This window comes from Tribolium castaneum, chromosome 3, assembly GCF_031307605.1.
Source record: "Tribolium castaneum strain GA2 chromosome 3, icTriCast1.1, whole genome shotgun sequence".
Lineage (NCBI taxonomy): Eukaryota > Metazoa > Arthropoda > Insecta > Coleoptera > Tenebrionidae > Tribolium > Tribolium castaneum.
The window spans coordinates 21,539,669-21,561,142 of NC_087396.1; the positions used below are offsets into that span (position 1 = coordinate 21,539,669).

Genomic DNA, 21,474 nt, shown 5'->3' on the forward strand with positions numbered 1-21,474 from the left:
CAAAAAATCCATAATAGTATTAACCCAGCCTGTGATTTTTTTCACTTTTTCAAGCTATTCAACTTTTAATAAACTTTATTTTTTCTAAGTTTAAACTTTTCTACGATTCCTCGTTCTTGTGTAATGTTTTTTTTTAAAGAGCACCCCCTATATTTTAGGAGTTATAAGTTAATAACCGTTATTCAGCGCTTTATTTTTTTGTATCTAGTGACTCTTGTATATTTGGGTGCGTACAATAGGCGTAGGATATAATTTAGAAAAAAAGGAAAACTTTGAAATTTAAATAAAATTCCTGTGAAAGTAAAGAAATGCGTCCCAGACCTGAAGTTTTTATTAACAACTAGCATATACATAATTATTTTTTTGTTATAAAATCTGTCTTATTCAGTTGGAAAGACCAATCATGCGTATCATCATAAAATCATTTACTCAGATAAACGTGATATATTAATGATTACAATGTGTTTGTCTAACCTAATTATACATAATCATCTACAGTAACTGTTTTAATTGTCACGACCGCCGAAGTCCAGTCCCAGTCACTCCTTGCCACAAAAAAGACAACTAAATTGTATCACGCATATGATCAGTTTAAGAGCGAGCGAGCGAGCGAGCGCACCAATCGCACTTTGACATCAACTACTATATACAAAAGAGACAAAACGCATCGAAACGCAACTATACAAAAATATGTAGTATGAAAAAATAATTCTATGAGCGGCGCGACACCCACGTCTGAAGAACCAACCAAAGTGCGCTGATGACAACTACATATCCAAATATGTAATCACCGAGTCTCTTAACTAAAACCAAGTCACTGCACGTCAGACCGCCACGGTTTCGTCCTCATCACTGTGACGGGTACTTGTACATCACCGGCACGTTGGGCTGCTGGCCGCCCCCCGGCTGGGCGGAGGCCCACTGGCCCTGCTGGGGCATCATGCAGTACTGCTGCTGGTACTGGTACTGCTGGTAGGGGTAGGGATAGCCCCCGTAGCCCTGGTACCAGTAGCCCCCGTAGCCGTACGAGTAGGGCTGGGCCTGCGCCCCCGGCGCCACCGCCGCCCCGCCCGACGTCATGGCGGCGCCCGGGTCCGCGCCCATGCCCCCGTTCTCCTTGCCCCAGAAACACTTGACCATTTGACCGTTGATTTCGGTGTTGTGGATTGTTTCGATGGCGTGCGTTGCTGATTCTTTGGTCGCGAATTTGATGAAGGCGTAGCCTTTGTCCTTGAACACTCGGATGTCCTGAGTAGATAACGAATGGGGGGACAACACAACACAACCTTGACCTTGAGTTTGACCCCGCCCATTTTCCCTCTCTTTCTTTCAAGGCCACTCGTTCTCTCTCTTACTTTTTCAAGGCCAATCCCTCCCACTTCCCCCACCACTTCAAGGCCAAGGCAATATTGGACCTTGATGTTTTCAAGGCCAAGGTCCCCACTTTTGCAAGGCCAACAACTTCCCTCTTTATTTATCATTCAAGGTCACTGCAGCTAATATATATAGAATTCAATACAAATTCAAAAACAGTATCTAATAAGTATTTCTCAATATTAAAGTAGTAAAAAAATGTGGTATCGTTTTACTTGTGAAGGTGTCATAATAGTGGAAGAAACGTGTTTCCACAACCAGTTAGGACACATATCTTTGGAAGGTGGTTGGGAACGTTTCTTTAATAGAGTGGTTGTGTGTGAACAGTGTAGTACTAAGGACATTTCTATTATTAATCCAGATGGGTGGAATAATTCTTTAAGTATTGACATTACTTGTAATGAAGAAGAATTTAAAGAGTTACTTAGAAAATATGGTTTCCTTTGTCATAAGTGTAAAACTCCGTGCTACACAGCTAGCCAAGTGGATCCGGAAAATGCCCAAAAAATTATAGCTATATACCACTAACTTAAATCAGCATAATGGAAGTTGACAATGGTATGTAATATGAAATTGTATGTACTTGTAGAAATTAAGTTTTAAATGTTTTCAGATCCTTACTGCTACATGCTCTTTTGCCTGTCTCCAAAGGACTGTAGTAACAGAAAATTCTTTTGTTTGAAATGTGTGAAGATTATGGCAGTGAGATTTCACATATTTGTCATCTACATGTGACTTCAGTGTTAAACTACAAGTGTTTTTGGTGTAATACAGTAATAGGACAGAATTCTCAGTTGTGTGGAAATAATTTAATAAACAAAATGACTGTTAAAATATGGTATTTTAGTAGAGAGCGACAAATGATGTTTTATGATTCTGATGACTATGATTCTGACGACTCATCAAGTAGCTGTGATAGTGGTATAGAATGTTAGTTAGTTAATAAGAGTAGAAATTAGATATAAACAACTTGTAACCTTAGATTAAATTAGTATCTAGATTGTTCTTTTGGTGTATGGATAAAAGTAAATAAATGAAGTTATATAATAAACAGACTTGTGATTCTCAACATAGTATTGATTCAACTCTGACAAAGAGAGGTTGGGGTCTAATAAATAAATTAATAAATAAATTACCCATTGAATTACATATACCGGGTTATCAGTTTTGTGGCCCTGGAACCAAATTACAAGAACGAATTGCACTTGGACATAGTGGTAGAAATAAATTAGATCAGGCTTGTAAAGAACACGATATATCGTACGCCAACGAAACTAATTTGCAAAAACGACACGAAGCAGATAAGTTATTATTAAGTAAAGCAGTTGAACGTTTAAAAGCAAAAGACGCATCGTTTGGGGAAAAAGCAGCTGCATTAGCAATTGCTGGTATAATGAAAGGCAAAGTAAAATTCGGAATGGGAGCTAAAAGTAAAAAGGGTAAAAAAAAGAAGACAAAAAAACAACGAATTCTAGTTGCTCCTAAATATGGTGGTTTTTTACCATTCCTATTACCACTATTAGGTGCTCTAGGCGCTTTAGGAGGAGGAGCTGCAGGGATAGCGACTGCTGTAAATAAAGCTTCGGTAGATAAAAAAATGTTGGAGGAAACTATGCGACATAATAAAGCAATGGAAATGAGTAGCGGTAAAGGTGTAGGAAAAACTAAAGGGAAAGGTCTTTACATTGGTCCATATAAATGGTATCAGAAAAAAAACTCCCAGTAAAATTACCACGTCACGCCCTCACTAATATTGAAATAATAAAGTTTGCTCGACTATTACAAATTCCAAATTTTAGAGGTGTATATATGCGTAATAAATTACCGAAACTTATACATAAAAATGAAACAGGAATTATAAATTTAGATGAAGAAAAAAATAGTGGAACTCATTGGACAGCATATGTAAAAAATAAAAATAATATATTATACTTTGATAGTATGGGCAATTTAAAACCTCCAACAGAGATTATCAATTATTTCAAAAGTGATAATGATGGTAATAACATTACATACAATTATGATGGATATCAGAAAATGGGTTCATATAATTGTGGACAATTATGTTTAAAGTTTTTATATAGACACACATGCAAATTATAAGTTTAGTCGAATCAAAGATGCTGTTTGTATTAACAGGAAAATCAGCGATACTAAGTGCTGACTTTAATCCACCGATTGATGTTAGTGATGGTGTCTATGAACTGGGTGTTACAAATTTTGAAGTCTACAACAGTATACCGAATATTGATGAAGAAAATAATAAATTCTTTTTCGGGGATGTCGAATTTAAAATACCGACCGGTTGTTATCAATTAACCGATATAAACAACTATTTACAACATGTAATTGAAAAACAATTCAGTAATGACCTCTTATATATTACTGCAAACAATAATACATTACATACACATATCAAAGCAACAAAAGATGTTGACTTTACCAAACCAAATACTATCGGACCAGTGTTGGGATTTAATAGTCAAATAGTTCCGAAAAATGTTGGAAAAGATTCGGACAATATTGCAGACATAATGAAACTTAATTCGATTATGATTGAATGTAATATTACAATTGGAAGTTTTAAAAATGGAGAACCTGTACACATAATTTATCAATTTTTTCCAAACGTTCCACCTGGATTTAAAATAGTACAGTCACCAGATCATGTGATTTACCTACCCATTAGTGTTAAAACTATCAGAAATATTACACTTAAAATAATAGATCAAGATGAAAAGTTGGTCAATTTTCAACAAGAGACTGTAACAGTTGGATTACATTTGCAGAAGAAAGAAGAAAATGGGTATTAGTTTTAGAACTGACTCATATAAAAAGCAACAAAAGTGTAGAAAAACAGTTAGTACGAAACGAACCGTGCAACAATTAAGTAATAAAAATAAACTGTTTCTAAAATCATTAGGATTTGAATATACACATAAAAAATGTTCGATATTGAGAAGGGTATTGAGTGGGATGAAGGTGTGGTAGGTTACAAATTTCAAAGTCATGAGGCATATACAGCCAGATATGAAAACACGGATGAAATTCGAATTCCTTTACAAGAAGATTTGTGTACACTACCATGTGATAGTTTAATTTTAATTGAGGGACAATTGGTTAAAACCGACGCGACAACCAATAAAACTGTACCAGCAACAGAAACCAAGTTTGTAAATAATGGTGTCGCTTTTTTGTTTAGTGAAATACGGTATGAAGTAAGTGGAGTAACTGTAGATACAAACACAAAGCCAGGTATTACAACAACTATGAAAAATCTGGCATCATTAAATCAAAGTGAAAGTCTGAAATTAACAATGTCTGGTTGGGATCTAAATGAAGAAGCCACTAAACCTATAGATGGATATTTTCAAGCATGTATCCCATTAAATCGACTATTAGGATTTGCAGAAGATTATAAAAATATAATGCTAAACATACCGCAAGAGTTAATATTAATTCGTAGTAATAGTGATGTCAATGCATTAATTTGTACAACAAATGAGAAAGCACGAGTTGTAATTGATAAAATTGCATGGCTAGTTCCACATATTGTGCCCGGTTTAAGGAAGAGGTTAAATTGACAAAAACCATTGAAAAAGATAAAGAAATTGCAGTACCATACAGAAGCTGGGAACTTCATTCGCTGCCACTCTTTACAAATACTACAAAGTGTAGTTGGCCTGTGAAAATCTCTACAAAATTTGAAACACCTCGTTATATTATCTTTGGCCTTCAAAGCAATAGAGAAGGACAACTTGATAAAAATATGAGTAAATTTGATAGAGGCGATATAACCAATATGAGAGTATTTCTAAATAATGAACGATATCCGTATGAAAATTTAAATATTTCATATAAAAAACACCATTTCGGTATATTATATGAAATGTTTACAAACTTTAGATCCCGATACTATTATACAGATAAAAAAGAAACACACATTACACCTACACAGTTTTTCGACAGTTATCCACTAATCATAATTGATTGTTCGATGCAAAAAACTGGTTTACAAACACAGTCTATTGCACTGAGAATTGAATTTGATACAGACACCGGTATAAGTGAGGGAACCACCGCATATGCATTAGTCATTAGTGATCGAGCCTTTACATATACACCGTTGACAAAATCTGTAAAACAAGTCTAAATTAATATTAATAGTGATGGAGAACGAAGTGATTATAGACGTTCAAGGTTACAAAATTGGAAAAAAGTTTATAGTTAAAGAACTGGCTGCTTTAAGAGGAGACAAACTCGCACACTATGTTTTTCAACCCCCTTTCCCTTCACAACTCTTGAATCCTCAAGATGAAAAACAAGTAAAATGGTTAATGAAGAATTATCATTGTATTGACTGGAATATGGGACATATTCCATATTGGAAACACGTACAAGTTATAAACAATGTGTTGAAGGATGTTGACAAAATTTACGTAAAAGGAAAAGAAAAAGCCGAATTTTTGAAAAAATATACACATAAACAAGTTATTGAATTTCCACAACAACCAACATTACACGCCGATAAAGTTAAATGCATGTACCATCTGAACGATAACGCATATTGCAGTCTACATAATGTATTTTTTTAAAACAAACATTTCGTTAAAAGTGTACAAAACATTGTGTAAATAATCTCAACTCATCAGTCTATTAGTAATCATGGATCAAGAGAGTTGGATAACGTGTCGTAATAATCCAGGACATCGCCTGAAAGTAAAACATCTTCGACGACATTTACGAAGATGTCTTCCACATCGTGAATATTCTTGGAGGAGTTTTGATTGCGGAAATGGGAATTATTTTGATTCAACTTTATCCCATAATACTAATAATGATTATCAACAATCATCGAGAAGCAATTTTGAAAATACAAACTCTTCAAAAAATATTTTTTGTAATGATATGGAATATTAATTGAATTAATTAATTGTAGTATTTATAAATAAATGTTATAGATTTATAAACATTTGTATTTTTTTCATAATATTTACCACTCCCTTACACTTTCAATAATCCTTATACACCACCCAAAAAAATTCATTTTATTTATAAAAAAAGAGTTGATTATTGCAGTGGATATGAGTGATTTTTCTCATTTTTTCAATAAATTAAACAGGTTAACGATGTCCTTGAAACAGGCGGTTACACTCCATCCTGTCTACATAGGTCTTCTTTTTACATTTTTTTGTGTCTATATGTTAACCTTGATGGAATACACCAATGTAGTTGCAGTAAGTGCATACAAAGAAGTTGACCTTGACGGGAGCTTTTAACAATTTATAAATGTGCAGAGAGTGAATGCAGAAATTCATTCTGTGTTGTACAGGTAGTCTGTGTACGAAATAATGTGTTCAAATTATTTTGCTAATTTTAAACCGTGCACTCATGGTGACGAGTGTTGTCAGTGTCCCGGTCCCTCAACTAGGACAACTGTAAGTAACCAGTCATCAAAGTTATTATTTAAAGTATTGAAGGGAAAAGTTGCAAATCCCTATCAAAACCGTAGTGGTTTTAATAGGGATAAACCTAGAATCAATATCGTTTCTGATGTAATTATTAGACCTACTTATTCAAAATTAATCAAAAATGATGAGACACAATTTGAACAATTTGCCAAGTCGTCTTTAAGTCAATCTTTGAGGGAAGATTGTTTTGAAGAGGATGAGATTGAATGTAGTCAGTTAAGTGTGAAAGAGAAGCAATTAGCTAATCACGCTGTTGCTAATATTGTTCAAATCGTTGATGAGGATGATGATGATTCTATGGTTATTCCTTTATCACAACCTGATAGTGAATTATCGTTTTCTTTACCATTCACGCAATACCTGGCTCAACATGGTATTGAAAATGATTATTCGGACGACATCTCGTTGACCTTAATAGACCAGTTTATTAACGAAGACGAGGCGGTGTCCAATCCGGTTGTGGATGAAGGAACTTGTCCCATCAATAATTCGATTACCGATGAGTTAAATGTATTTGATAATGATATGGTCGTGGTGGAAGAACCCCCAATCTCTCCCAGTCCACCACTACCACCACAAAGCCCCTTCGTTGAGCCAGTGTTTACCCGCCCCGTTACACCAATATCTCCTGAAGCGGCACCCGCGGTATTAACTCAACCCCCTATGATAATATCGCAGGACATCATTGACGCCTTATCGGAGCCTTGGGTTGAGGTGGAAAACATTATCAATGGTAACGTTGAACATCCCCCTCAACCCAATTCACCGATTATTGAGGAAAATGATGTTCTGCCAGAGAGATTGGTGGTGGTAGAGACCGAAAATAACATCATTCGGTCACCACAACCTTCACCACCACCGTCACCCATAATATTATCACAGGGCGTCAATGACATGCAACAACCATCTGTCATTGACGCACTGGCAGAGCCGTGGGTTGAAGAGAGGAGGCAGGGTGAAGAGATGGATGTTGAAAATGACATCATTCAACCCTCTCAATTGTCACCCATTCTAGGGCAAACAAAATAATAGGATTGAGAATAGGGTGGAGGGTGGAGACGATGACGACGACGATGACATCATTCCACCCACTCCCCCTCACTCACGATCAAGGAGGCGTCGGCGCCCTAGAAAGCCTCGTAGACGTTCGCGAAAGTCGCCATTAATATTAATTATTAATAATTATAATATTAATATTAATATTAATGATGTTAATATTAATAATTAATATTAATAAATCCTATTTCCATCCCACAATCATATCAAGTACATTTAATTCGAACGCGATTTTCCAAATTTTAACATCATACTACCTACAACACGATGGCAAGCATGCTGCTCCTCCTCGAGGTCTTGCTGGATACCTATCTCTGAACACAAAAAAATATATATTTATATAGTATAAATAAAAGTCATTCAAAGATAGTAACAGAAGGCAGCAAATTTATAATTAAACTTTGTTAGTAACCTGTTTAATTTATTGATTTATATTTTCATAAGAAAATGCATCACTGTGAAAACTGTAATAAACAATTTACAACCCGTCAATCACGACTACGCCACGAAAAGCTCTATTGTCAAGTGGTCAAAAAACAGGAAAATGGAGGACCGGCCGCCAAAAAAACAGAAATATGTCATTCAACTGGTAAGTTTTAACTAATAGGTACTCTATTTTTCAATAATTTTTCTTTTCTAGCTAGCAACAATTATATGTGCGTTACATGTAATCAAGAAATTGCTCCAAAGCTTATTACGGCCCATGAGAGAAGTAGACAGCATAGAAATAATTGTCAAAGTACTCCCTTGGAGGATGGGGTGTTTGCACTCAGCAGTGCATTTAAATCACGCATCGCTTCATATAGGATTTGTGATGAGGGCCATTATATCGATTTAAATGAATTTATGGATAAAATTCACAATAAATTACTTAGACTTATTGTTTCACAAATTGAAAAATTTAGTACAATCAAAATAAATTTGGAATTATTTGGATTGTATACCATTGAGTCAAAAAATATATTTGATGTAAAATCTTTCAATACTACTAACAGAATTGTCACTTTAGGCACGAATATTAGGAATATGTTGCATGACTTTCAAGAAGTTATTAGTCAAAAAATGATGGATTTTTTGGAACGAGATTCAGGTAGTTATATATTGTAAAAATCTTTATAATACAATTATTTTTTTGCTTCTTTGTTTTAGGCTGGACACTTGTGAAAATCTTACATTTAGAATTAAATGTAAACTATTACAATCCATTGAAAGCTTCATCGTATATCCCACTACCGCCAAGCGTGAAAATGAAGAGGGCAATAGTTAATGTTCAAAATCAGGATATTCATTGTTTTGGTTGGAGTGTCGTAGCAGCAGTGTGTCTACCTATGGGACCAGAACATTTACCCAGTTCATATCCACATTGGTCGACACTTTTTAATTTCCAAGGTATTGAATTTCCTGTAAAACTGGATAGTATTGCAAAATTTGAAAGTCAAAATAATGTCTCTATTAATGTTTACGGACTTGAATTACTTTATGTAAACAATAAGGTAAAATTTGAAATTGTGGGACCATTATATTTTACAAACTTTAAGAAACCGGTACACATAAATTTATTATTGTTGAGTGATAACGATGGTAATCAACATTACTGTACAATAACTAATTTGCCACGTTTAGTATCTTCCCAACTCTCAAAACATCATCATTCAAAATTTTTCTGTGATGGATGTCTACAATATTTCACAACCCAAGCTTTATTAGATAGACATTCTTCGACTGATTGTGGAAAACTTTATGCTAGAATCCCAAATAATGAATTAATAACAAATAGATTTGGTTATAATGTTCCCGCTAATGTATTAGAATTTCAAAATTATCATCATAAAATGACTATCCCATTTATTGTTTATGCTGATTTCGAATGTTTATTGAAACCTATGAGTACAGTTGCACCAAATCCAAATCAATCATTTTCGATAAAAACTTTTCTCCATCAACCATATTCATGTGCATATTACATTAAATGTTCATATAACGATCAATTATCTAAATTCCAAAGTTTTCGAGGACAGTCATCTGTGGTTGACTTTATTACAGCATTAGAAATAGATTTGATAGAGATTTATAAAAAGTATTTAAGTATTGTACAACCAATGCTTCCATTAACTATTCAAGAAGAGTTTGATTATCTTACAGCAACGGAATGTCATATTTGTCAAAAACCTTTTCAACAGAATGATATTAAAGTAAAAGATCACTGTCATTTAACGGGTCGTTATAGGTCCGCTGCGCACAGTAATTGTAACTTGAATTTTCAAATTCCAAATTTTATTCCGATAGTATTTCATAATTTAACAAATTATGATAGTCACTTATTCATTAAAGAGTTGGCCCTTGAAGAAAGTGAAATTAATATTCTTGGTAAAACTAAAGAGAAATATATTACATTTTCGAAAAAAATTTGTGTAGGCGAATATCTAAATTCAAACAATCGAATAGTCAAGGAGCACTTACACTTGCGTTTTATAGATAGTTTTCAGTTTTTGACATGTTCATTAGAAAAACTGGCAGCAGCCTTGGATGATGCTCAATGTATGGAAGTAAAACGATACTTTCCCGTTGACAGAGAATTTCAGTTAATTAGACAGAAAGGGGTTTTTCCATATTCATTTATCGATGATTTTTCTAAATTAGATCTCACGGAATTACCACAAAAAATTGATTTTTACGATAAACTTCGCGATGAGCATATTTCTGAAGATGATTATCAACGAGCTAATACCGTATGGAATACATTCCATTGTCAGACTCTAGGCGAATATTCTGATCTCTATTTAAAAAGTGATATTTTGCTATTAGCTGATGTCTTTGAGAATTTTCGAAACATGTGCCTTAAGCATTATGAACTTGATCCAGCACATTACGTGACTGCACCATCTCTTAGTTGGAATGCTATGCTTAAATTTACCCATGTAAAATTAGAATTATTGACTGATATAGATATGTTGCATTTTTTCAAAAAAGGGATTCGTGGGGGAGTTAGTACATGTGTTAAACGAGCGGCTCAAGCAAATAATAAATTTCTTCCAAATTATGACCCTTCGAAACCGACATCATACATTTTATACCTCGATGCAACAAATCTCTATGGTTGGGCTATGAGTGAAGTACTCCCTTTAGGTGGATTTACTTGGCTAACGCAAGACGAAATTAATTCACTTAGTATTATGGATTTGACTGATACCACACCTGAAGGTTATGTCCTTGAAGTAGATATCTCTTATCCTCATCATTTACACAACTCTCATAATGATATGCCATTTCTACCTGAAAATTTAATTCCACCAAACGGAAAATGTGCTAAACTCATTCCAAATCTATGTGCTAAAACAAACTACATAATACACTATCGAAATTTAAAACAAGCTCTACAAAATGGACTAGAATTGACAAAAATTCATAGAGTACTAAAATTCAATCAATCGTCATGGCTCAAACCATATATTGATTTAAATACGAAATTACGAAATCAGACTAAAAATAAGTTTGAAAAAGATTTATTTAAACTCATGAATAATAGTGTGTATGGAAAAACCATGGAAAATGTCGATAATCGGGTAGATATTAAACTGGCTACACATTGGAAAAAAAACGGTCACAAGTATGGAGCAGAGACATGGATAGCCAAACCACAATTTAAAAATTGTTCTATTTTTACTGAAAATTTAGTTGCAATAGAAATGAATAAAGTTCAAGTAACGTATGATAAACCTATTTATGTAGGATTCAGTATATTGGAAATTTCAAAAACTTTAATGTATGACTTTTTTTATAATTTCCTTAAAGTTAAGTATGGAAATAATGTACAGCTTTTGTATACGGATACGGATTCATTAATTTTAGAAATTTATACGGAAAACGTATATAATGATATTAAACAGAATATCGATCGGTTTGATACTTCAAATTATCCCGAGAATAATATTCATGATATTCCTAAAACTGTGTCTGTTATCGGTAAAATGAAAGATGAGTATGCTGGTGTACCAATTGTACTACTTTATGGCACCGGTGCCAAAGCATATTGTGTGCAAACAGTGAATGATTTAATTAAAAAGGCTAAAGGTGTAAGTAAACATGTAATTGATAAATCTCTAACACTGTTACAATATCGGGCAATTGCAACAAATCCTTCATCTTCATCAGTTTTCTGTGTTATGAACGTTTTCAAATCTTATTTACATAATATGTATACCGAATTAAGGAATAAAATAGCACTGTCTAATTTCGATGATAAACGATACATTTTAGGTAATTCAATTGATACATTAGCCTGGGGACATTACGATATTGATAGAGATCGAAATTTAGATTCTCTAATTAGAGAATTGCAAAAATATGTGGAACCCACTGATTGAATTTTACCTTATTGTAGATATGTAACGATATGTAACCATTTATTTATACTACATAGTTATTATTATTATGTATTTATAATTGATGTAATGTGTAAAGTATTTTTATTTGTATTTTGTAAGTCAACAATGAAACTTGTGCAACAAAAAGATTTATTAAAAATTTCTAATCACGACTATTCAGTTTGTGTACCCTATCAACAGTTTCCTAAACATAATACTTTATTCAATAATAGTGTAAAAAGAGGACTAGTGGTTGGACGTTCTGGATGTGGAAAAACAAATGTGATATTAAGTCTCTTGCTGCATCCAAATGGATTACGCTTCACAGACATTTACTTATTTTCAAAAACGCTACAACAACCAAAATATCAATTTTTAAAATCGGTTCTGGCACCTCTCGATAAAGTCGGTTACTATGAATATGAAGATGGTGCCGAAATTCCCCCTCCTAAAGAAATCAAACCCTATTCCATAATAATATTTGATGATGTAGTCACTTGTAACCAAAATATAATACGTGATTATTTTTGCTTTGGTAGGCATTATAATATCGATTGTATATTTATAAGCCAAACGTATTCTTCCATTCAGAAACAATTAATTCGTGATAATGCTAATTTTATAATTATCTTTCCTCAGGATGTATTAAATTTAAAACATATTTTTAATGATCACGTTGGTACAGATATGTCATTTGAAACCTTTCAGAAAATGTGTTCACAGTGTTGGCAAAAACCGTATGGATTTGTTACTATTGATAAGGATGCTGAACAAGACAATGGGCGTTATCGTAACGGTTTTGATCAGTTCATTAAAATATAAATGTAAATGTTTGTCAAAGATTTATTTATTAGTCGACGATCGACATGGATAAACGTTTAGCTTTAGAGCTGGATAAGGCAAGACGACACGTTAAACAAAAAGTACGATCATTATCTTCACACATTGCAAGTTCGCAAAGACGTTTCGCAACCCACATTCAACCTCTAACCGATCCAATAAAAAGTTTAATTTCTGAAATTAAACATGAACGCGAAGTTGTCCCAAAACAGGAAAAAATATCAATTCATCATGAGATCAAACAACCGGAGGCGAAGCGACTTTTTGAGTCAACGACTACAAGCCGTAGTACTACATCGCTCGATCCACGATTCAGTTTAATGCGACAACATGCGACTGCTAGCACACCCAGAGAGGAGGGAGAGTCACTCAGGAACGTGACCATTGGAAAGTTGCAAGAAACATTAATAAATTTGTCAAAAACCGATGCATTTCGCCATTTTCTTAAACAATGGACCGGTTTACCTCGACAGTACATTGAAGATATGATTATTAACACAGAAAACAAATTTGATCATCAATATGGTGTGAGACATGGAACCGAGGCAAATAAATTTTTTATTGGCAATTCTGAAATTGATTTCAAAGACGATCATGTAATCGTTCAAAATGTAGCTTATCCTGATACACCTGGATTGTATGAATTATTATTTAAAAAAAATCCAACTAATTATACTCAATCAGATTTAGAAACTTATCGAAATATTGTCATTCGAACCAATGCAGACAGAAAAAACTATAAACCAAATGCACAAATTCTGGGTAATGTAGGGAACAAATATAAAACAATTATTCGACATTTCTCGAGACAGCCACTTCAGGAACACCGTGCATCTCAGTCGCCGCCATTTTACAGTGATACTGAAGAAAGCCTTGATGCCGATCAAGGTCAATCGACTCCTGTCCAGCAACGAAGCCGCAGTAGTAGTCTTTCAATTCTCGTACCACCAGCACGTAAACAGTATCCGCGACTTCGCAACATACCTGCAATACAACGATTGCAGGCTCAAGGTCATGAACAATCAACTCCGACAAGTAGTATCCAACCAATATCAAAAAGAGTTAAGGGTGGTGGTATTCTTCGCACATTGGCTTTAACAGATAAAAATTTAGAATTTGTTCCCTACAAAAATCCCAACACACTCGTAAATAGACTACGTCTTTTATTATCATCGACAGTAGCTGGTAATAATAATCATATGAATGAAATCAATCGCATCATAACAGAATTGCGTGAATCGAAAATAATTCGTTAATAATTTAGAGACGACTTGTATATATTGCAAACACATTATATTTTATAGTTAGTATTTCTACATACTTTATTCATTCAATAGACAAGAATATGACATTAGATAAATTTGGTGAACACATTAGTGAACACAGAATTCGGACAACTTTACAACGTGTCAAATCTTTCTCATATACCACAATCTCACTCTTTGGGACACTGGATCCAGCTAAAAAACTTTTTGTATTATTTAATATTGGTACGAATTATATTTTCCCATTAAAAGAAGCAACGATTACGTCTGTACATGGTAGTCCATCGAGCGGGTGGATTGCATTAATTAATTCGAAACAAACTACGAATTTAATTGGTCAAATTTTACGTGAAGGTGACAAACTATCATTTAAATATGGACCCAAAACATCAGAAGCTAAACCGATATATATAGAAATAGTTTTAAAAGTACCAATCCACCATGAAGCGTAGTGATTTAAATATTAAGCGTCAAGTTGTTAATGAACTACATGCACCGGCGAGAGTGAACTTTAAAAGACGACGTGTGATAGTGAAAGGTTTAAATGATTTATTGCAACTCGATCTGGTTGAAATGATACCATATTCACGCGTCAATAAAGGCTTTAAGTATATCTTAATGGTTATCAATGTTTTTTCTAAATTTGTATGGGCTGTTCCATTAAAGAATAAGTCGGCTTTAAGTGTTGTAAATGCAATGAGTGAAATTTTAAAAACTCGACGTAACGTTCCTAAAAACATTCAAACAGATCTGGGAAAGGAGTTTTACAATAAACATTTTCAACAATTAATGAATAAATACAAAATTAATCACTACAGTTCTTATTCGAATTTAAAAAGTAGTGTCGTCGAGCGCGTGAATCGAACAATCAAGGGAATGATGTATAAAGAATTTTCGGTGCAAGGTCACTACAACTGGATAAACATTTTACCTGACATAATAAAAAAATACAATAATACCAGACATAAGACTACTGGTTTAAAACCGATTTCAATAAATAAGAAAAACGAACGCAAAGTTTTGGATCAAGTTTATAGTCATCTTAAAACAATGGACATTTATAAACCCAAATTTAAAGTTGGTGATTTTGTTCGAATTAGTAAACATCGACATCTTTTTAAGAAAGGGTACACCCCAAATTGGAGTAATGAAGTATTTACAGTTTCGAAGGTTCAAAATACTAATCCTAGAACTTATTTGCTACAAGATGTTTCTGGAGAAACAATACGAGGAGGTTTCTACACTGAAGAATTACAAAAAGTTAAATATCCGAATGTATATCTCGTTGAGAAAGTTTTACGAAAGAAAGGTAACCGTTTATTCGTCAAGTGGAGTGGAATGGATAAAACTCATAACTCTTGGATTAATTCATCGGATATTACATAGATAATTATTATTATTATGAATTGTTTTTTTAATAAAATAAACTATAAGGAATCGATTAAAACACTTTATTTCATCAATATTATAGGTAGTACATTAAATATCCTTAAATCTATTATAAATCCTCCATATTATTCTACCACTTATTTAATTATAAACTAATTAAATCAAGACGCCTCTTGATTTTTACCTCGCCTTTGGCGCGCGCCCGACACTGATCAAGGTTAACAAGTCTGCATACCTATGCATAAGAAGACGCACATAAATAATACATGAATACAAATATAAAAAAAAATAAAACTACAACAATGCTATTTTTAGTAACTAATTTGAATTTTTGAATTGTAGTTTTGTCTGTGGAAAGCAATTTCACATATCCACATTTTGGAGAATGTTTTTTATGCTCCATAAACGCATCATCACTTTTTTCCCATCGTGAAATTATTACTCCACAAACAAAACACTGGGTACAATCAGATATTTGAATATAAAACAATCCCGCTTTTGCTAAACTCCATGGAGATGGGTATGAATGTACCCAGTTCTTATATGATAACAGTCTTTTATCAAAACACTCGTATAAACTTTTTTCATATTGTCCATCGTCTAGACACATGATTTTTTATTTATTTATTTATTTTAAGAAACTATCACTAGCACAAAACGCACACTACTTCACACACATAAGTCTTTTTCCGATAATTTCATCCTACTCTTCGGCACCCTCGTTAACTGTAAATGAAATATACATTTCTTTAATTTCTTTTCATCCTCCATTTTACATTATGTTCACTCACCTAATATTTCATCATCCACACGTTGAAACTCAAAACAATGTGCAGATGTCGGGTTTCTAGCATCTTCTTTTCCCAAATATATTAAATATAGTGGACGTGGATCTCGTAATAACTCATCAATTTTCTCCTCAGTCAAATAATCACTTATTCTTCTCGGCAGAAACACTGCATAATTGTCCAACTCAACAAGCACTGAATTTCCGAACAGAGACTTTGTGCGTCTAATATTATGTATGCGGAATCTTGTGTTCAACTCTAGCTCACCAGCTTTTAAAATGGGCTTCTGTCCGCATCGAGCGATTCGATTCAATACATCCATGACCCAGCAGCGAATACTCTTAGACATTAACACAGATATATGCACTTTTTTATATTCTTATTTCTCGGAGGATTAAATCAGTACTGACTGCTATCAAACTTGTACTAAATTCTATATATTAACTATACCCCCACTTTTTAACCTTGAATGAAAATGCACCAATATTGTGGCCTTGAAAAAGTGAAATAATGAGAAAAAGTGAGATGAAAACATCAAAGATAAAGAGGGAATGAGTGGTCTTGAAACAGGGAGCGACTCTGCTTGCTGGTCACACTTACTTGTATCAGTAGGTTGAAATAGGTGTACATAAAAACATGTAGCTTTTTTTTACAACTTTTATTTTTTTTATACAATAATATTTACATTTTACTACAACTACTACTACTACTTAGCTAAACTTATTCTACACTATTTTAACGAAAGAACCCCGGCCCTAAAAAATTCACAATAAATTACTGTTGAAAAAGATTCAATAAAACTTACTTCTTTAATTTAAGGCATTATGATTCTTTTTACTCCTCAGGAAGTCGAGGTAGCTGGGCTCATTAAAATGATCCCAGTTCTCCTCTTCTTCTTGCACCATCACTTTACTTGAGGCCCTTTGTTTTATGACATGTTTCCTTTTACTCCTCAGGAAGTCGAGGTAGCTGGGCTCATTAAAATGATCCCAGTTCTCCTCTTCTTCTTCTTGCACCATCACTTTACTTGAGGCCCTTTGCTTTTCTTTATCGGCCCGATGGCACTTCCAAATGTGCCTTTCGAGCCGAAACCAAAGAAGAACGTGGTTTTTGTCGTATGGACAAATAATAATATCCTCTGAAAAAAAATTATTTCCAACTAAACTACTAAAAAAATATTAAACTTACCAGGAGTATTAAAAATAGAACTTTTTCTGATGGGTTCCATTTTTTAAGAATTTCTTGTTATACACTGATATACACAAGAACTGTGTTACACAACACAACACATTACCTTTTATACAGTTTGGGGTGGAAAATGAGTAAGGACAATTGCGCGATTCATCTTGAATGAGTGAGGAGTTGTTGGCCTTGCAAAAGTGGGGACCTTGACCTTGAAAACATCAAGGTCCAATAATGCCTTGGCCTTGAAGTGGTGGGGGAAGTAGAGGGGTTGGCCTTGAAAAAGTAAGAGAGAGAACGAGTGGCCTTGAAAGAAAGAGAGGGAAAATGGGCGGGGTCAAACTCAAGGTCAAGGTTGTGTTGTGTTGTCCCCCCATTCGTTATCTACTGTCCTGGATGACGCCGAACTGAGAGAAGGTCTTCTGCATGAGGTCTTCGGTGAGGCCGGTGGTGAAGCCGCCGCAGTACACCGTGCAATTGGTCGGGGAACTCTGGTTGTAAACCTGACAAAACGACACATTTTAGCACGTTTTCCCACCGTTTCAGATCAGCTCTTATCACCGATTGTTCAATTGTTAATTTTATGTCGCATTCGCGACTTTTATGCATTAATTAACAGATAAGAATGTGATACAATAGCCAAACATTACATGAAACTTTTTTGCTAACATTTATTTATCAAGCACGTAAGCATTTACAAGAGCGATGCGACTTTCGATTAAAAAAATCGGGAGGTAACAAATTACATCAAAACTGATCGAGATCTAGGGCCACCTAGATTATTTTGTATATAAGACTTTGTTGGGTGGTAAACACCTTTTTGTAATAGTTTTATTAAATTTTTGACGTGTAGCTAAGATTGCGAAGGCACAGCCTGCTCTAATTCAGTTCATTTTCGATCTCATGTCATTTACTTGATATAAAACATGAATTTCAGAAAAAAAAAACAACAACACACATCCACTGTTGTTGAGAGTGTTTTGAGTTAAAACTGATATAAATTCACATTTATTAGATAAGAAAATGACTGTGAAATGGACAAAATATAGCGTATGACGTACGAAAGGTCACCAAATAAAATGTTTCTTTTTCTTAAGTGAAATTTTATTAAAAATTAAAAAATCATCGTTTCATTGTTGTCCCAATTTTTTTTTTAATAATTGTGTAAAATGTAGCTACATAAGCGTCATTGTTCATTAATTGTACAACTTCTGAGTCAATATTTTTGTTGTGAATGACGAGGTATAATATTGTTTTGAATGATAAAAGATAAAACATATTCATGAAAAACTCAACAGTGGTTAGAAAATTAATTATAAAATTATTTGCGGATAGGATGTCCTCTTTCGATTAGAAGATTATGTGTACGTATAAATTTAAAGCCTTTTTTTTTGTTAATCTTACCTGCAAAAGGCATCTCCAACTATATTTCTGTAAATTCATTTAATCGAACTGTTCGTTTGAAAATAAAAATTTAAAAAATGTATTTTTTTTTTGATCAAATAACTGAACTAGACTTTTAGTTCATTATTTTAATTAAATAATCAAGCACTCGTGAGTCGTGACCTTCGGTCATCTCTTCGATGAGTCAACGATTCCTACAGTTTTTCATTTTTTCTGCAACTTTCTAATCTTTTTGCTCCACTTTCGCCGTGTGCCAAAAATTACACTGAAATTTTCCAAACGGAAGCGGCTTTCATTATCGTTTATTTGACTCAATTATACTTTATTTTATATTTTTCTCCAAACCATTCTGAACAAAATAAAAAGACTTACTAAATTATTTTGCATATTGCAAAAAAACTACTGAAACGTGGAAAAAAGAAAAATCGAAATGGTAACATAACTTTACTCCCATATGACAACTAAAGTTTTTTTTTTAATTTTTTCCTTATCTAATGAACCTTGACTTACTACACGTTATAACGATTTTCCAAAATTTCTTGAAAAATGAAAAGAAACCGGTTTATTATCGAAAAATTTACGAAAAAAAAAAATCCAGTGTAAAAACGTAACCAAAAATTTACCAAACAAATTATGTATTCATTTTATAAAATCTGGAGCAAATAATTTGTCTATCACGTGCGCAATAAAATTTTAAATTAAAAAAAGGCAGCAGTTGGCAACATTTCCTCACTACGACATTTCTTGACAATACGTATATGAATACATTGTTATTTAACAATATACACTCCTGAAATAACAAAAAAGATATTTACACATGGGCAATATTGTTTGTAGCACGTGCGCAGATTCTGCTGCATAAATTGTAGGAAATTGCTTTCTAAATAAATTAGGTACTACTATATTTTTTGTGAGAAAATACTCAAAAAAATAAAAATAAGTAATTTTTCATAGCTGAAAAAAACATCGTTTTATATCAACGGTAGCGACACCAACGCAAAAAATTTCCCTAGATTTTATTGCCAGAAAAAACAACCTCGGTGTGGAAAATGCTTTTTTCAGCACACCACTGATTTTAATTGCAAATTTTGAGTAACATAGATTGATTTTGCGTCAATAGTATTTAACATTACCAACTTAATTTCGGATTTATTACCCATTTCTTACCAGAGCAACCTGTGACCATATAATTTAATTTGTACGTCTGAATAAAAAAAAGAGAAGACATAGAACATAGAACTCGATAGTAAACCACGATTTTTCTTTACTTGTTAAATAATCTACTGTTCCTTGTAAGATTAGCGATTTGGTTAATCCTTTTTTGAGCCCTTTTGTGGTTAAACTGACCTCGTCAAAAGTGGGCTGTTTGGCGCGTTGCGCCGCCTTCTCCGTCTTCGGCGGCGGCGGCTTCCTCGTGGACCAGTTGGTCCTGATGGACCTGGACCCCAACCATTGCCCATTCATCGCCTGAATCGCGTTCTCAGCCTCCGCTTTCTTGACAAACGACACGAACGCATACCCCTTGCTTTTGAGCGTTTGGGGGTCGCGCACGATGCGGCAGTTGGAGATCTCCCCGAAGGGAGCGAAGGCCTCTCGTAGGGTTTCAGTCTCGATCTCCGGCGACAGGTCACCAACGAAGATGTGGTGGTGGTTGGAGGTGTCCTGCTTGGGCTGATTCCCCGGCGAGGTGGCCCAGTTCACCTTCATCTCCTTGTCGAGGAAGAGGCGCTTGTTCATCGCCGCCAGCGCCGTGGAGGCCGACTGGTGGTTGGTGAACTCGACGAAGGCGTAGGGGTCGTTGCCGGGCTCGCGGATGATCTTGCACCCCTTGACGGGGCCGATCTGGGAGAAGAGGGTGCAGAGCAGGTCCTCGCTGACGGAGGGGTCCAGATTGCCCACATACAAAGTTTTTGGATGGCTCTCGTCCGACATGGTGACGCCGGCACGGGCTGGGGGCGGCACTACTCCACACTACACAAGCCGATTGCACATACAGCGGGGCTGGGAGGCTACGCCCTCGAACACAACATAAGGGGGCTTCGCGACCGAAACGATTGCGAACAAGGGACAAAAACTGATGGCCAACTTTTCTACAGACACTTACAGCTGTCATTCGAAAACGGCCAAGAAGCAAATGTCCCCAAATCCCACACCACTGAAGCACTTACATAGAGCGCGGACGGTCAATCGGCCGCAAAACCACGCCAATTTATCTCGTTTCGATCTTCAAATGGTGCAGAAAATTACTACGCGCAATTTGAAACACCAGGATCAGTTTTTTAATAAACTGTTTAATGAATTTTTTTTGTGTCCTACTACTGCGCCATCTATTTTATACACT

General features: G+C 34.5%; 1 protein-coding gene and 2 long non-coding RNA genes across 4 annotated transcripts; 1 reads left to right on the forward strand and 2 right to left on the reverse strand.

The window, feature by feature from the left end:
- Positions 1–313: 313 nt before the first annotated feature.
- Rox8 lies at positions 314–21,455 on the reverse strand. The gene is made up of 3 exons (XM_965363.4): positions 20,481–21,455; positions 18,118–18,232; positions 314–1,244 (listed from the first exon to the last, which is right to left on the reverse strand). Exons 1-3 carry the CDS (start codon positions 21,063–21,065, stop codon positions 850–852), a joined length of 1,095 nt encoding a protein of 364 aa, XP_970456.1. The 5' UTR covers positions 21,066–21,455; the 3' UTR covers positions 314–849.
- LOC135265653 (uncharacterized) lies at positions 7,875–12,438 on the forward strand. Of its 2 annotated transcripts, XR_010333396.1 has the most exons (3): positions 7,889–8,490; positions 8,542–8,991; positions 9,051–12,438. It is a non-coding gene; the product is annotated as an uncharacterized LOC135265653 (long non-coding RNA). The 2 variants fall into 2 exon arrangements; XR_010333395.1 differs by having other exon boundaries at positions 7,875–8,991.
- LOC135265652 (uncharacterized) lies at positions 15,808–18,111 on the reverse strand. The gene is made up of 4 exons (XR_010333394.1): positions 17,736–18,111; positions 17,353–17,685; positions 16,551–17,302; positions 15,808–16,485 (listed from the first exon to the last, which is right to left on the reverse strand). It is a non-coding gene; the product is annotated as an uncharacterized LOC135265652 (long non-coding RNA).
- Positions 21,456–21,474: the final 19 nt, after the last annotated feature.

Excerpts from the sequence above, each read along its gene's own strand:
- Rox8 (XM_965363.4), bottom strand. The coding sequence starts at position 21,065 with ATGTCGGACGAGAGCCATCCAAAAACTTTGTATGTGGGCAATCTGGAC. Across the intron at positions 18,233-20,480 it reads AACAGCCCACTTTTGACGAG|GTTTACAACCAGAGTTCCCC; the intron begins GTCAGTTTAACC and ends TCGTTTTGTCAG. Across the intron at positions 1,245-18,117 it reads GTTCGGCGTCATCCAGGACA|TCCGAGTGTTCAAGGACAAA; the intron begins GTAGATAACGAA and ends CTACTCAGGACA.